The sequence below is a fragment of the Primulina huaijiensis genome, chromosome 4 (assembly GCF_012295235.1).
Source record: "Primulina huaijiensis isolate GDHJ02 chromosome 4, ASM1229523v2, whole genome shotgun sequence".
Classification (NCBI taxonomy): domain Eukaryota; kingdom Viridiplantae; phylum Streptophyta; class Magnoliopsida; order Lamiales; family Gesneriaceae; genus Primulina; species Primulina huaijiensis.
In genome coordinates this window covers 51,965-70,312 of record NC_133309.1, presented here as the reverse complement: position 1 = coordinate 70,312, position 18,348 = coordinate 51,965, and the positions used below count along the sequence as shown (strand labels likewise).

The 18,348-nt window shown below is 36.9% G+C and overlaps 1 protein-coding gene across 1 annotated transcript; it reads right to left on the bottom strand.

Moving 5' to 3' along the window:
• Nucleotides 1-8,074: 8,074 nt before the first annotated feature.
• LOC140975047 (uncharacterized) lies at nt 8,075-17,795 on the bottom strand. The gene is made up of 7 exons (XM_073438533.1): nt 17,691-17,795; nt 16,750-17,001; nt 16,454-16,636; nt 16,291-16,372; nt 10,028-10,135; nt 8,818-8,876; nt 8,075-8,478 (listed from the first exon to the last, which is right to left on the bottom strand). The coding sequence occupies exons 2-7, from the start codon at nt 16,999-17,001 to the stop codon at nt 8,476-8,478; spliced, it is 687 nt and encodes a 228-aa protein (XP_073294634.1). The 5' UTR covers nt 17,691-17,795; the 3' UTR covers nt 8,075-8,475.
• Nucleotides 17,796-18,348: the final 553 nt, after the last annotated feature.

Below are 18,348 nucleotides of genomic sequence, written 5' to 3'. Positions count from 1 at the left end.
CAGCCCCCTCTGGTGTGAGCAAAGCTCAGTCTGAAGCTACCACAATATATACCGCAAGTATCTAAACAATGATATATGTATGCAATGCATGTATGTCGTGGAGATATCAGGTCGAATGCCCATCCACTGGACATATATCCAAACCAATCAAATCAATGCTCGAGCTGGTTAACCGGCCTCAATCAGGGATACTCGTATGATAGCGTCGACAAAGCGCCATTAAATCCCAAATCTCAATCAATCATCGGTACCACATATGACTATTTTTTAAGGGTCACATAATATCAAACATAGCATCGTGTTCACAAACTCAGAATCAAATCAAATCATATCAGATAATACAAGGATCATAGCACAACGTGCATGTCATTTATGACACATAACTCATAAAATAAGGCATATAGACACGTATTCTCAATCCAATCAATCAAACATATATCATATAACAGATACCTGTCGTATGTTATCCGGTCGCAACATACCTTAATTCTTCGTTTTCAATCGATGTAGCTTTAAGATTTCGGTATAGAAATGCTATCTACATCAATAATACATTCATTTAAATCAATAAATCATTCAAAATCAATAATATAAGTTTCAAATATCTTTTGAAACTTCAAAAATTCATATCAAATAGAAATCATAACATAATTCAATTCCGACTTCAAAACTTAATTTCTTGTCGATTATTCTTCCGCATACCGAATCTCGACTTCAAATACATGCTATTCCAGCACTTTAATAATTAGAGCTGCTGAAACTAGAAGAATCTTACCTCAAAAGGAAGCTCTCTATGCGAGGATTCCGAATATATAATTTGTTTTGCGTTTGGATAACGTTTCGACGTAGATTCGGACGATAGAACAATGTGTGCTTGTGTTTCTCTCGAAACTTCAAGAGGAAAGGGAAGGATATTTATCTCCAAAACCATCCATGTCGATCTCAAATATTGTCAGCTGATGCGCCGCGTGCCTGGTCCTGCGCGGGTGCGCGCCTTGCTCTGTCTGAAACGCTATTTTAACTTTCGAATTTGCAAAAGTGGTCAATATAAAAGTTGTAGATCTATGTACTAGCTTTCATTTGCCACCAACCTTACTAAATTTGGATATTGTATGAAAACATTATGCTCATTCTCCCAAAATATGTCAGTGCAGGAACTGCAACGCACACGATACACATTGGGATGGTTTTGCCCCTATTTCCAATTGGATTTGGACAAAACTCAAAACATGAAAGTTTTAGTACTATATTGTAGCTTTCTAATGCACTTGGCCTCATTTCATTTGGACTAATACTCATATATTTAAGCTGAAAACCGTAAAATATGTCAGTTTTCCATTGCGGTTCAGCACATCATTCAATACAAAATCAACTACTATTCAAATATTTCATTATCACAACATAATTTCTCACTTCCATTGTCATGATATACATCATATACGTAATCAAATGAAAATTACATGAATTATCGCTAATCAAAGTAAGATTTACAATAATACGATTCGAGGCCCTTACATATAATCTTTTATTCATTGCATCGATCTTGTCATAGTAGATATTTTGATGTATGTTATGCATGAAAATTCGGTTATTACGTGCAAAGTTTGAGCACATACGTTTTGAAACGATTTCGAACAAATTTTAGATCTCAAAAATCGTTTTTGCTGTCATTTCGAGTAGTGTGTAATTTCGATTGGTTTTCTGAAAATATTTTCAACATATATAATATAGTAAGTTGTGTTATCTTCCATTTGAAAGAAAATTTATAATTTTTGGACAAGAAAGGAGCGAGATATGGCCTTTTTCGTGTGGCTGCTCAAGGAAAGTTTTTTTTTAAGAACGCAGAACAATTGTTTGCTGTCAATTCGAGTGCTGAGACTTTTTTGATAATTTTTTGGAAATTTTTCCAACATATGAATTGTAGTACATCGTGTTATCTTCGATTTGACTGTAAACTCGTATTTTTCTAATAAGCAATGAAGGAGATATGTTTTTTACCGTGACATCGCTCAAGCTGTGAAAATTTGTGCATGTTCTTCACGTTTTCTCAAGTTTGGTTGCAGGCTTCGTTGGGATCTTCTGAATCTTTGATGTTGTGGTTAGGGCAGCATGTCCAGTGCATTCTAACGAAGTCCTCGACATTTTTATGATTGCTCGACGTGCAAAAGAAAATATTTTATGTTTTTGAGGTATGCTAAATGTCTTGTGACCAATTATGAACGGGTTTGGAAGTCGGTGAACGTGGCCGATGACCTCTCCACCACGGTAAAGCATGACCAGGTTTAAATCAGGATTGGAAAGCGGTAAAGCATGATCAGGGACCAATCCATCTAGTAAAGCATGGTCGGGGATCTAATGTGTGTGGTAGGTGAGGATGATGTTGAGGAGACGAGGGGTGGGGACTAATAAGCCGGCTTGGACAGCGCAGGAGGCTAAACCCGAGGACCGCCATGTTTTTAGGATTATTTTTATGCTTGTTATTTTCGAATACTCTGATTTTCTCTAGATTGATTCACGATGTTTAGACTAGTATTTTTAGCAAATGTTATTTGTGATCTTTTTATTGCAAATAATTTGGTTGAATAGTTTATTGTTATCGAAATTTGAAAGATTATTCCTTGTATAAGAAAATTTTTTATTTTTTTATATTTCCGCAAATTCTAAATAGTATGAAAGTAAACTGTTATCGAAATTTGAATGATTATTCCTTATATAAGAAAAATTTTTATTTTTTTATTTTTTTGCAAATTCTAAATAGTATGAAAGTACGGTACGTTACAGTTGGTATCAGAGCGGTGTTCTTGTAAAGGGTTATGCCTACTGCCAGTCGCGAGAAGCTCACGAAGCCACACCTCAAGTCTATAAGTTGTAAAGTTTTAAATTATTTCATGTAGTACGCATCAAGCCATGATTTCAGCATGTACATGTTTTAAGTTCAAAATTACGTGCATCTTGATATTGATATTATGTCTACGCATATCGGGTTTACGTGTTGGGAAAATTTTGGAACAGTATGCCTCCTAGACGTATGGTTAACCGTGGAGCTAGGGATGAGGACAGAGAGGCTCGAGATGAGGAGAGGGTCAATCCTCATCGTCCACCACAAGACTTTCAGGCTCAGATGCTTGCAGGGATGACCCAGTTCTTCGCACAGTTTGTGGGGAATAATGCTGGAGTCGATGTAGGGGCGAGGCCCAGACCAGAAGCGGTTTAGGAGAGGTTTAGGAGGATGGATCCGAAGGAGTTCTCGGGGACTACCGACCCGATGATAGCCGAGGGATGGATCAAGTCCATCGAAGTGATTTTTGATTTCATGGAGTTGCAGGATGCAGACAGAGTTAGATGCGCGACGTTCTTACTAACAGGAGACACCAGATTGTGGTGGGAGAGCGCGTCTGTGTCGGTGAATTTGCAGACGCTTTCTTTGGATGGGTTAAAAGAGGTTTTCTACTCCAAGTACTTCACTGAGGAAGTACGATCCAGACTGACTAGGGAGTTTATGATGTTGCGTCAGGGAGACAGAATCGTAGATGAATTCGTGAGGAAGTTCGAGAGGGGGTGTCACTTCGTGCCCCTAATTGCAAATGATGTCCAGGCGAAGCTGAGGCATTTTATTGATGGGTTACGACCGATTTTGCATCGTGATATGAGGGTTGCTGGTCCGACTACCTATGCCGTTGCCGTATCTAGAGCCTTGGCAGCCGAGCAGGACCAAAGAGATATTGAGAACGACGGGTAGGGCAAGAGGCCCTATTAGGCACCGCAGCTGCAGCAACAGCAGCGACATCAGTTTAAGAGGACCTTCTAGGGTCAGCAGGGAAAGAGGCCATTTCCAGGACCGCCGAAAGGCAAGGGTCCTATCCCCCAACCGAAGGCTCCTCAGAGGCCGGAGTACCCAGTGTGCCTGAAGTGCAACCGTCAACATGTGGGCCAGTGTTTATGGGGTTCTGGCAAATGCTACAAGTGTGGAGCCAGCGATCATATGCTGAGAGACTGCCCACAGTGGAGGCAGCCGACCCAAGGGAGAATGTTCGCCATGCATGCAGAGGAGGCGAACCCAGACACGACTTTGTTGACTGGTAACCTATTTAATACAACACCGTATTAGATTTTTGTTATGCATGTTTCGAACTTTACTTGGGATTATTAGTTTGCTAGTTGATGTTTTTGGTGTCTTTCTACTATGCATGAGGTTAAGGTTAGAATTTTGGGGATATAAGTTTTGTGTGTTGTGCTAGCGCCTCTCAGGAAATATTTTCATTAAAAGAGTCACCACAAAGGCCTTGATAGATTCCGGAGCCACACACTCTTTTATTTCGAGACATTCGCTAATCATCTGGACGTCAAGTCTATTGGACTCGACATGAGTTATTCAGTGACAGTCCCACCAGGGGAAGAGTTATCAGCTACTAGCGTGGTCAGGGACATTGATCTTGAACTATAGGGCCACCTAGTGTATGCCGATCTAATTGTTTTGCACATGCCAGAATTTGATATCATTTTGGGAATGGACTGGCTGACGAAGAATAGAGTCCTTATTGACTTTTAGAAAAGATCGGTGTTGGTAAGACCGTTGGGCATGGAGCAGTTACTCTTTCAGCCAGATAGATGGAGAAGTTTCCCTCGTATGATCTCTTGCATGCAAGTACGAAGACTTATTCATAAGGGGTGTCGGGCTTACCTTGCTAGCATTATTTCTGCACCTGACGTACCCACTCCGTCGATATCTGACATAGCAGTTGTCAGAGATTTTTTTAACGTCTTTTCTGACAATGTCACAAGCCTTCCACCAGAGAGAGAGGTGGAGTTTGCTATTGACCTTATGCCAGGCACCGTGCCAATCTCTAAGGCATCGTACCGTCTAGCTCCAACTGAGATGTTAGAGCTCAAACAGCATATTCAGGAGCTTCTAGACAAGGAATTCATCTGCCCTAGTTTCTCACCATGGGACGCAATAGTGCTCTTTGTAAAGAAGAAAGATGGGAGAATGAGGCTGTGTATCGATTACGGAGAACTGAACAAGGTAACGATCAAGAATAAATACTCACTTCCAAGGATCGAGGACTTGTTTGATCAGTTGTAGGGAGCGACAGTGTTCTCTAAGATAAATCTTCGATCAGGGTATCATCAGCTGAAGGTGAAAGATGCAGATATTCAAAAGATGGCCTTCAGAACCAGATATGGGCATTACGAGTTCTTGGTGATGCCGTTTGGACTAACGAATGCTCTGGCAATTTTTATGGACCTCATGAATCGAGTATTTCAGCCCTACCTAGATCAGTTCGTCATAGTGTTCATCGATGACATTTAATCTACTCGAAGAGCCATGAGGAGCACAATCAGCATTTGGGTACAGTGTTGCAAGTTTTGCAGAGACATAAGTTGTTTGCAAAATTCTGTAAGTGTGAATTTTTGTTGGAGAAAGTAGCATTTTTGGGTCATATAGTATCTAGCAGTGGTATCGAGGTGGATCCAGCCAAGGTGGCAGCAGTTAAGGAATGGATTGAGCCGAAAAATGTATCAGAGATCCACAGTTTTCTAAGCTTGGCAGGCTACTATAGAAAGTTCATTCAGGGATTTTCTTCGATTGCAGTGCCACTCACTTCATTGACCAAGAAGAATGCCGAATTTGTGTGGAGTGAAAAATGCCAGAAGAGCTTTGATACTTTGAAGCAAGCTCTTATCACAGCGCCAGTGTTAGCCATGCCAGCAGGGCCAGGCAATTTTGTGCTATACACCGATGCCTCTAAGCTCGGTTTAGGCGCAGTTTTGATGCAACATGGTCGGGTCATAGCTTATGCCTCCAGACAGTTGAAGGTGGATGAGAAGAATTACCCGACTTATGATCTTGAGTTAGCTGCCGTTATCTTTGCTTTAAAGATATGGAGACACTATTTGTACGGCGATAAATTCCAGATATTTACTGATCACAAGAGTCTCAAGTATTTCTTCACGTAGAAAGAGTTGAATATGAGACAAAGACGGTAGTTGGAGTTGGTAAAAGATTACGACTGCGAAATTAGCTAGCATCCGGGAAAAGCTAATTTTGTCGCAGACGCTTTGAGCAGAAAAGTTGCAGCCGTAGCACAGTTGTCAGTACGGAGACCTCTTCAGTCAGAGATTCAGAGATTTGGGTTAGAGGTTTATCCTAAAGGCAGAGCTCCTAAGCTGTCTAATCTCACAGTTCAATCTTCGTTGTTAGACCGAATCCGTAGAGGACAGTCTTCAGATGAGCAGTTACAGAAATGGAGACTGAAGGATGAAGCCAAGGACAGTGTACTCTACACAGTGTCCGATGGTATTGTGAGATACAGAGGAAGGATGCGGGTGCCTAGTGTTGATGATCAGAGAGGATATTTTGACAGAGACACATACATCTCCGTATTCCATCCAGCCAGGATGTACCAAGATATACAAAGATTTGCAGATATTGTATTGGTGGCCAGGAATGAAACGGGACATCCGCCGATTTGTTTTTTGAAATGTTACTTTAAACTTTTTTTAAAAATAATTTATACGTGAAGACAAAAGCACATTAAATTTCAAAGGTATAAGTTTATAACCAAATCTGGAATTTAGAAGTGTGGAGTCGAACTTTATTTTCCTTTATATTTTTTAAAGATAGTAATATTTAATTAAAAAATTAATAAAAAAATTACGAAAATAGTGTAAATCCACATAAACCGAAAATTATGAAAAATATATTTCAACAATTTTTTACATTATGAAATAGGTTTTTTTTCAATTATTTTAAAAATTAATATTAATTAATTGGGATCTGAAAATGGTATTAAAAAAAAGGCGTTTAGGATTTTTAAACAATACAAAGCTATATCAAATAAGAGTTTTTAAGAAATATAGCACATAAATAAAAATATAATTGGTTTTTGACATCTTCTCACGCAGAAACCTAATTCCTCTCCCAAAATCACCCTCCAGCGAACTGCCGCCGTCCGCGACCAGGTTTCGAAATTGAGCAAGTAGTTTGTTTGGCCATTTCATAAGCTTCGTTTTTACACATTTGTCGCCCAACAAATCGGAGTTGAGCTTCAGCCTATCGCTCCTGTTTTGGGGGCGGACGGTGCCCGAATGCTTATTTCTTTGCATGATGTTTTAGCGCTGTTCGTTTCTGTATTTAATTTCTTGTGTGTTCATGATTTCTTGTGTTTAATTCGTTGATTTTGCATATAATCGGGAGTTGTCTTGTAGCAGAAATAATTGAAAAGTGAGCAATTCTACTACATCATAACATATGAATCTTGCTTTAGTTTTAAGTATATATTGAATGTGATTCTTTATTTGCAAGTATGCATTTCTAGTCATACACGAATGAATTTTTGAACTCAAATCTTCATGATTAGATTAACTGAGCTCTTTTCTTATTTGTCCAGGGTCATTTGAGTGGTGGATTTGCTATCTTGGAACCCCCAATTCCACGGCCATTTTGCAAGTATGCATTTTAACAAAATTTCATGATTTCAAGTGTCCATTTTTAAAATTCAACTTCTCATTTTCACATTTTAAATTCAAAGTTTAATGTTTTATATATTCATTGTATTTATACTTTTTAAATTTTTGAAACAAACTCATGAAAAATATAACTTTGATTTTAAATTTTTTATTTTATTAAAGAAAGCAGGCTGCAATTTTTGGGTACCCGACTAAAACTACCCCACCGTACCCGAAAAAATCGTATTAATGGATTCCTTTCTCTTGCCAAGATTAAACAAATGGTTTAAATTCCTCTATTTTTATATTAAAAAATTTTCTACGTATACAGTGAAATGGACGAAGAGACCCTTTGGAAAATTCGATTGGCTTGTGGCCTGGGTTCATTTCTATGCCTTTCCGTGGCATCCGTGGTTTCCGGACTTTATCATTGTGAGAATGACTTGGATGTGGATTCTTGTATCTTGTTACTATACAAGATAAGAAGCTGTGTCGTGGGTTCTTGGATAGTCTAAGTTGTGATTCTTGGACTTTTATATCTGGTGAGACGTTGGCTGACAGAAAGTGCCAAAAGAAGTGATCCAAGATTTGGCAAATTAGACTTTTAAATTTAAATCAAATGTTTTGGCTTGACATGTAGTTAATGACCTTTAAATCCTTGTAGAGCTCTAATTGATTACCATACTGGCTACTTTGTTAAACAATGATATGCCATAGAAACTAAAATGATTACCAAAATATTTGATTTAAATTTAAAAGTCTAATTTGTCAAATCTTGGTTCACTTCTTCTGGCACTTTCCATCAGCCAACGTCTCACCACATATAAAAGTCCAAGAATCACAACATAGACTATCCAAGAACCCACGACACAGCTTCCTACCTTGTATAGTAACAAGATACAAGAATCCACATCCAAGCCATTCTCACAATGATAAAGTCCGGAGACCACGGATACCACGGAAAGGCATAGAAATGAACCCAGGCCACAAGCCAATCGAATTTTCCAAAGGGTCTCTTCGTCCATTTCACTGTATACGTAGAAAATTTTTTAATATAAAAATAGAGGAATTTAAACCATTTGTTTAATCTTGGCAAGAGAAAAGAATCCATTATACGACTTTTTCGGGTACGGTGGGGTAGTTTTAGTCGGGTACCCAAAAATTGCAGCCAGCTTTCTTTAATAAAAGAAAAAATTTAAAATCAAAGTTATATTTTACATAAGTTTGTTTCAAAAATTAATAAAAATTTAAAAAGTATAAATACAATGAATATATAAAACATTAAACTTTGAATTTAAAATGTGAAAATGAGAAGTTGAATTTTAAAAATGGACACTTGAAATCATGAAATTTTGTTAAAATGCATACTTGCAAAATGGCCGTGGAATTGGGGGTTCCAAGATAGCAAATCCACCACTCAAATGACCCTGGACAAATAAGAAAATATCTCAGTTAATCTAATCACCAAGATTTGAGTTCAAAAATTCATTCGTGTATGACTAGAAATGCATACTTGCAAATAAAGAATCACATTCAATATATACTTAAAACTAAAGCAAGATTCATATGCTATGATGTAGAAGAACGGCTCACTTTTCAATTATTTCTACTTCAAGACAACTCCATCCGGTTATATGCAAAATCAACGAATTAAACACAAGAAATCATGAACAACACACAAGAAATTAAATACAGAAACGAACAGCGCTAAAACCTCATGCAAAGAAACAAGCATTCGGGCACCGTCCGCCCCCAAAACAGGAGCGATAGGCTGAAGCTCAAAAGTGCACATGCAATAATACTGCAAGTTATAACATCATACTCAAAAGGTACATGTTCTAGGGATTCACACTTCTCTTTACAAACTAAAAATGTACGCATATTTCTTCCCATTACTTTTTATTTCTCATAGGGAAAACCTGCTGCTCATATCTGCATATTATCATATCATGAATTGTGATGTGACCGCATAGATATGCTCCAATCGACACAATATTAGATAAATATAGTCTGTGCATCATTTCCACAGGTCCACCAGCAACCTAGAAATTTTTGTCAATCATCTATCGCATTGTAGGTTCATACATAATAACTATGGTAATGCCTTTACTCTTGAACTTCTAAATTGACATGACAACCACAAAGGCAAGATAACTATTTACAGATCGCTCCACCTAAAGATTTTCAGTTCAATCTGGCTGTCCTTATCGATAAATTTTATTCATCAGCACCCACATTTAATCACTTAAAGTTCCCCCCCCCCCCCCCCCCCCACCAAACACACAATATATAGCACTTTTAAAATCAATATCGACATTTGATACAGCATATGACAATGTAATGTACATGACCTAAAACCTCAAGAGCTTGATTTTATTTTCCCAAGAACAAATTTCCGTATTTAAATTTTTGTATGCATACGAGGTAAAATAATAGTTTAACACTCTTTCACAAGTCAAAGAATCTGTGATATTCATAAAAAGTGACATTGTCTTTGTAACAAAATTTTATTTAAATAATCGCTGTCTAATTACAAACAAATCTAAAAAGCAAAAAAGGACGATAATTCTGCACACACCTTTTTCTCCTGTTTCAGCCTTTACGCGCTTGCAGAAGTCCTCTTTTTTGTAGTTGATGCAGACTTCTGCTCCTAGCGTTTTGCAAAGTTGCAGTCTTTCGTCCGTCTCTAAAAAAAGGTCCATTTAGTTGAATATTATTTTATGATGACTATGTCACAAAATATGGTGGGGATATATGGCGTGGTGCTGAGATAGTCACCAAAACTATAAAAAAAATTTAAATTTAAATTTAAATTACACTCGGCAAGAACAATTTTTTTGGTCATACTGTTACCAAATTCAGATCATTCACTTACATCCCATGTCTCACATATATTTCAACATTTAAAACCACTTAATTGGCTTATTTCAGATCACCAAAGCATAACATGGGCAAAAGTTTTTGGTTCGTCTTTAACACCATACTAAGAAAACATGATAGTGCAACTAGCACCAACCTTATGCTATTTTCACCAAATTCAAAGGAATAACATGAAAAACAAAGTCTGATATAAAATTTGAAGAGTCAAAGATTAATTGTGGCCGCTGCAGTTTCTAGAATCTAGTTATAGTTACAGCACATAGCATAACAAAAAAAAAACAGAGACAACACATGAATTAAGTGAAAGTTTTGACTTGAGTCACACACAGAAATAGTGCGAATGGGATGTCAAAACAATTCAGAATCATTTTTGTTGATGCCGCATTAATAGATGAATATAATCATTTGGCTAAATTCCATTTAGATAACCTCCTTGAATGGTGGAAATACTATTAAAAAGATAAGCTTGAGGAAGGGTGGGAAGACTTTTAAAAAGATAAGCTTCATGAAAGTGTACCACATGCTCAGCTAAAGGGAGACCATTGAAATAATAGATTAAGGCAGTGGTCAATTTTTCAAGCCATTTGAGTTATTGGCAACTTCCAAGTTTAGCTTTTTTCAAGATGGCATTTACAGTCTTCAATTACTAGTTCCATAAGATGACAACATTCGAACAAACAACATTTACAGAATTATCTTCACAATATTGTTTGCCTCTTGCACTGAGACATTTCACAAAAGTCTTAGTGATATAGTGAGGTGTGACAAAGATAGGAAGCAATGCTATGTATGCAACACATATGTGGGTTTTTAGTGATAAGATATTCATATTTATTGTCGGAGATTGAGATAATTAGAATGATTTTCTAAATATTTAGATTGATAACATGTATCTTTGATTAGCATAGATTAGGGGATTAGATGATTAGGAATCCGAAAATTATAGTGATAGTGTTTCCTAAAATTCTTGTAAAAGTGTATAAATAGCTGTGCAAACTGTTGGGAAATAACAGCCGAATTTTACTATTTCTTCTCACATGGTACCATAGCCGGCCAGAAACAATAAATTTCCCTGGTTGTCGATTCTAGTCTTCTCCGATCGCTGCTTGTGCGAGTTTAATTCATTTTTTCTGCCCAATTCATCTCATAAACCCTAGGTGATATTTGGGCCCTCTGCGATCTCTCTGGGATCAAATTTCCAGCCCATTTTGTTGCTGCTTTATGCGAGTTGTTGATTCCACTCTTCTCCGACCACCGCTCGTTCTTCCTATTTCCAAAATTACTGATGTCAACCTCTGAAGACTCTAAAAAATCAGCCCAATCTGAAGATGTAAACTCTAACATGTCGGTTGGAGATTTACAGATTATTCGGATGACTTATCTGCTCGATGGGAAGAACTACTTAAAGTGGTCTCAGTTTGTGCAGACCTACTTGAAAGGAAAGGGGAGAATCAATCACATTCTGTGAAAAGGACCAAAACCTGGTGAAAAAAGGTTCTGAGGCATGGGATGAAGCTGATTCGATGGTTATGTCATGGCTGTGTGATCAGAGAATAAGTGACACCTTCATGTTCCTAACTCTGCTAAAGCCATACGGGACTCAATCCGGAGAACCTATTCAAAGGCTCGAGACACAGCTCACGTCTATGAAATAAAAGTCGAGGTAGGATCAATTAAACAAGGTAACAAATCAGTATCTGAGTATGCAAACCAGTTGCAAAACTTGAGGCAAGAACTTGATCATTACCGAGTCATTGAGATGAAAATTCCAGAAGATGCAACTACTCTCGGAAATTTTATTGATAAAGACAGGGTATATGATTTTTTTAGCCAGATTAAACTCTGAATTTGATCAAGTCAGAGTTCAAATCCTTGGAAAGGATGAAGTCCCTCTACTGGAGGAAACAACCTCCTTAATAAAAGCCGAGGAGAGTAGGCGTGTGATGCTGGAAAATCAGAATCTGGAAGGATCAGCCATGGTGACTGCAAATTCAGAACTTTCGCATTCAGTTCAACGAAATGGAAAGGAGGGGCAGCCAAAAGCTATGGCACATGACAGCAAGAAGGATCTTTGGTGCTCCTATTGCAAGAAGAGTGGACAAACAAAAGAAAAGTGTTGGAAAATCCATGTCAGACCACATGAATGGAACCAGAGACGAGGACAACCGAGATATTCTGCACATGCACATCTCGGTCAATCAAGCTTGGGAAATAATTCGAAACAGAACGACCTTAAAGATGAGATTGAAAAGCTCAAAGCCAAGAACAAGTCTCCCGAGAAATCTGGTGGAGAAAAATCTGGAGATTGCTCCTTAGCGCTTTCATGTAAGTATCCAATTTCTTTAGGGATAAATGTCTCAGATAAAGCTATTAGAAATTTATGGGTTATAGACTCAGGAGCTAATGACCACATGGCACACTCCTCACTTAAGTTCACAACCTATACACCATGTCCTAGTAGTTGGAACTATGGATCCTTCACTACTGTTGCTGGAATACGTGATATTCATATTACTGAATTACTTACCTTAAAAAATGTACTCCATTTATTAAAGTTATCCACGAACCTGATATTCATTCAAAAACTCATGGCTGTTATGAACTGTAATATTCTTTTTTATCCTTCATTGTGCGTTTTTCAGAAAGGTTCGGGGAGGAAGATTGGACTTGCTAAGGAGGCAAATGGGCTTTATCTTCTCGAGGAAAAACCAGTAATAATAAAACTCCCTCGTCCTCTCTCTTCATTATCGAACATTCTCTGACGTCAACATTTTAAGCTAGGCCATCCATCATTTGGGATTTTAGAAGTTACGTTTCCATCTTTGTTCAAGGGATAGAAAACAAACATCTTCATTGTGATGTGTGTGAGTTTGCAAAACACGAGTGTGTACCCTTCCAATCAGCAATAAAAGAAGTTCTACTTCTATTTATTTAATTCACAGTGATATTTGGAAACCTTCAAATATGCTAAATGTGTCTGGTTCTCACTGGTTTGTTTTGTTTGTTGATAATTGCGCTAGGATTTCATGGGTCTTCCTTCTCAAATCCAAGACAGAAATAACTAGCGTATTTCAAAATTTCCACAACATGATTCATAATCAGTTTGGGGTGAAGTAAAACAATTTAGGTCGGATAATACGAGGGATTATTTCAACCAGACCTTATCCCCATATCAATAGAAAAGAAGGGATCATCCATGAGTCTTCCTGCATTAATACTCCACAACAAATAGAGTGCCTGAACGAAAAAATGGTCACTTACTAGCTATGACTCGAGCTCTTCGCTTTCATCAGAATCTCCTTAAAATTTATTGGCGGAGGGAGTTATCACAGCTGGGTATACCATAAATCGTTTGCCCTCCAGATTATTGGGATTCAAATCACCAATGGACATTCTCTCTCAATTCTCCCGATTTAAAAATATCAGGTTCAAGTAAAAACCCGAACCCGAAATTTTAAAAATTATTTGACCCGATCGAGTCAGTTTGGGAACCTGATACCCGAACTCGAACGCCCACCCCTATTTGCATGCAGTCCATAGAGTGGTATATTATTTGAAGTCAAGCCATGGCAAGGGAATTTTGTGCAAAAGAAATAATGGATTGAGTCTTGAAGGATATATTGATGCTGACTATGCACGATCACCTGTAGATAGAAGATTTACAATAGGGTATTGAACAGGAGGAAATCTTGTGACATAGAGTAAGAAACAAAATGTAGTGGTGCAGAGCAGAAATTATGGCAGTGGCCTTGGCGATATGTGAACTTTTATGGATCAAAGCAATCCTAGATACGATCTCAAATCAAATGGAGAGGACCAATAAATTTGTCGTGTGACTATAAATATGCTAGCTCATAATATTGTGCAACATGATAAAACAAAACATGAGGTAGACAGACATTTCATCAAAAACAAGATTGATAGTGGACTCATTTGTACGCCATATGTGCCTAGCAACGGACAATTGGTAGATGTATTCACAAAGGGACTCAACCATGCAGCTTTTCAAGACATTATTTCCAAGCTAGGAATGAAAGATCCATTTTTACTAGCTTGAGGGGTCGCATCAGATATTGAGATAATAGATTGGTTTTCAAAGTATTTAGATTGATAACATGTATCTTTGATTAGCATGGTTTAAGGGATTAGACGATTAGGAATCCCAAAAGTATAGTGATAGTGTTTTCTAAAATTCTTCATTGTGAAGTGTATAAATAACTATGCAAATTGTTGAGAAATATCAGAATTTTACATTCTTCTCACATTTGTGACCAAATGACATTACATGTCGAAGTCATTTAAAATAAAAATTTGCACTCAGACTGAAGTATTGGTGAGGCTCAACATTTGCACCTTGACACAAACAAAGCATGGCCCTTCAAAGAAGAGCATGCCTTACAACTTGAGGCCCAACTTTGGTTGGCTTTAAATGTTCAAGAAGGTTTTGAAGCGTGTTTTGATCTCAACCTATTACTCATACTTTATATAGAGCTGTTGAAGAAGAGTCACATTATTTAATAAACTCTACTACAACAATGGAGAGTCTCACTCAAAGACATTTGAGTGATTGCTTAAATGAAACAAAAGTTTGAGGTAAAATGTAGATACCCTCAAGAAGAGTATTAGTGATAGATCACAAAGATTTAATCAGCGAGCCAAAAATCAGTGCAAAATGAACGACAATTCAGCCATATAAATAAACAATGAACTAATGTTGGCCATACAGTTATAGAAACAAAAAGAAAAACAAACAAACAGACAACTAGATTTAGATGTGCGTACACATCCGTATGCATATAAAATTTGGAAAGGGCGGCAGCTTGTTATTTTTGTCCAAAATATTGAAGCATGTTGTAAACAATGAGCCAAGATTTGGCAAATTAGAGAAACAATGATATGCCATAGAAACTAAAATTTTACGCTTCATGGAAAAATCTTACTCATTTTAAATGAATTTTAAAAATGACCTCATTCGTCATTGCACGTCGGATCTTAAAGATGGTTCAGTTCAGATAATATTTTGATACTCAGATAGGTTGCAAGTAAACAGTAAAAGTTCCAACTTTTGTAGATCCTAAGCATAGGAACATGTTTTTTCAGTGCAGTAGGGATAATGATAATACTTGGGATAAGATCCTCCCACTTGGAATCAGTCAGTCAACAAACTAGTAAACGTGTTTCATCAGTTCTTCCCAATATATTTGTTGCTGAAAACATGCTTTAGATTGTTTCAAATAAAAAAAATATGTTTTCAACCCTATTCTCAGTTCCAGTGCCACAAGATGCTGAAATGAGCAATGATGGAAAAGCATTTTGATGATCATGTTTGATATGAGAAGATCAATTCTTCGACCAACACTAGCAAAAGCTATATGCAAAATCAGTAATTTTGTTTCGATTTGCAGGAATTTAACAAAGTAGCCAGTATGGTAATCAATTAGAGCTCTACAAGGATTTAAAGATCATTAACTACATGTCAAGCCAAAACATTTGGACTATGAAATGTGTCAAAGAAAATCAATCCAAAACATCACAAATTACACATCAGTTCCCATTTTGACTCACTACACAAAGACATGCAATCCAATTAAAGTGGTTCAAGATCTCCAACTTTCTGAAAAGAAAAGATAATGTTCTGAATGTAAAAAAAAAAAGTACTCCTATTCCAGATTTCCATTATAGTTGGACAAGAGAATTGTACTCGCTAACTCGGCTGTCACACGTGGTATGGCCTTGAAGAGGGCAATGTCGTGATATTACTCTATGAATAGGCATTTAAGAAGTTAAACTAGTTAAAATGATGCAACATATTATTTTCTCTATCAGCAGACAACTCAAATACATAAAATATCTCTATTTGAGCGTGTTGAGAAAATGAATCCAGAAGTCCATGAATAGTTAAGATGCAACTATATTTGCACAGGATAGATTAAATCAGATTGAACTAATAACCAGTACTACCTGCTGCTGCAAATACTTCGCAACCAACATGCTTAGCATATTGAAGAGCCATTATGCCAATATCCCCTCCAGCCCCATGTATCTTCAATTGATCTCAAAATTAACATTTTTAAAGTTTCAATATTTTATAGAGCATCAAAATTAGTTCAAAAATTGACAATACCATGATTATTTTGCCCGGGATGATCTTCGTCAATATTGAAAGAGTATAGAAAGTTAAGCATGATGCTTGTGGCAAAGCTGCAGCGTAAGTAAGGGAAACTCTTGAAGGAATTCGCATAACATGAGCTTGGGGAACCACTACAAACTCCGCATACCCACCCCCACCATCAAGAATCGCACAAACCTTGTATAAACCAAAAACGCAAAAGAAAATGCGTGGACATAACAAACGTAATGATTTAAACGTGAGGGGAAAAAACATATAAACTACTCAATCAGTAATAAATTAATACTGACCTCATCACCCTCTTTGAAATCAGATACAGCTGAGCCAACATCGACAACTTTCCCTGAACATTCATATCCAAGAAATGGACTACGATCATAAAAATAAAAGGGGATACCCTGTCGGCGCCAAGTGTCATAAATATTTAGTCCAGTCGCTGCAACTTTTATCATTATTTTCCCACTGCCGAGAGTGGGTTTTGGAACCTCTTTTACTTGTAAAACATCTGGAGCACCTGGTCTTTCAAAATGCACAACCTGCATCTGCAGAGTTAAAGCACAGCAGTTATTAGATACATATCAAAACATGAGGACATTCCCAATTCACTCTGTGGTTAAGTGAAGTAAGATATACAACTGCTTACAATCCCAAACAAGAGATAATTTATAAGACTACGAGAAGATGAGGTCAGCCTAAGGCAAAACGTCACAAAATTGATAATGTTGCTACATACAACTACATAAAAATATGTAAAGTAATATAAATAGTAGGGTGTACGGAACCAAACACAGGAGTAGGATATTAATTGCGGCCTGTAGGTTTAGGGAAGGGAGTTAACCATAAACAAATGATGCGCTGGACCTTAGGATTTTATTAAATCGTAAAAATATTGGATTTTCCCCATTTTTACCTAAGAAGCACCGCGCTTCAGGAGCAACTTGCGGCCCTCAAAACTCAAAAAGGCTGCGCCAAGGACCTCCTAGGCGAGCCTTTGGCAACTATGACATACATATATATCTTTCATGAATAAACAACAGCAGGTAAAGGGCACAAAGATCCAATTACCAATTTCAATAAACTAAAACACAAAATAAATCGCTTTAATCAAGGGGCATGTTTATTTAAAAAAATCCACACATGAGATTCCGACAGTTAGGAAAGAATAACAATAAATTCCGAAAAATTGATCCTGAAATGTCATAATCGGCCTGGGTTTGGAGAGAACTTTTACCTGCTTTCTCCAGAGTTGGTGGAAGACCCGTGTGCGTTTGAGAAGGTTTCTCTGGACGAGCGCTCTCTTCGCAAGGTTAGATGTCTCTGGACTCTTGTGCGGCAATTTGACTGGATTTCATTTTATATAAACAAATGTTCTTAAAATTGATCATATTTAATAGGATTTGGATTTAAATAAACTTAAAAATATCAATAACAAAATTTTTTTAATTATTATCCCTCTCTCATCTTTATATTTTGTATGAACAATTCTTTATTTTGTTGAAAAATTATTTAAAAATGTAAAAAATATTTGTGTTGAAAATGTGAATGTTGAATGTTGAAAATTAGGTAAAATTAGGTGTTGAATGTTGAAAATTAGTGTGTGATGATGTAGATAATGATGTATTTTATTTTTGGATTATTTGTAAAAATTTTCTATAAATAGATCTCTCATTTGTGAAGAAAATCACAATTGAGTTGACAGAAAAATATTATAAAGTGTGTAGTGTGATAATTTTGAGAGTTTGAGATTTTTACTTTTTACCATAAATTTTTACTTTTTCACAACACGTTATAAGCACGAAGCTCTAAAAGTCCTCCATATTTTTCCAACCTCCAAAACAGAAGAAAAAAGTAACAAAAGTAATAATATTTATTTTATTGTTTATTTATTT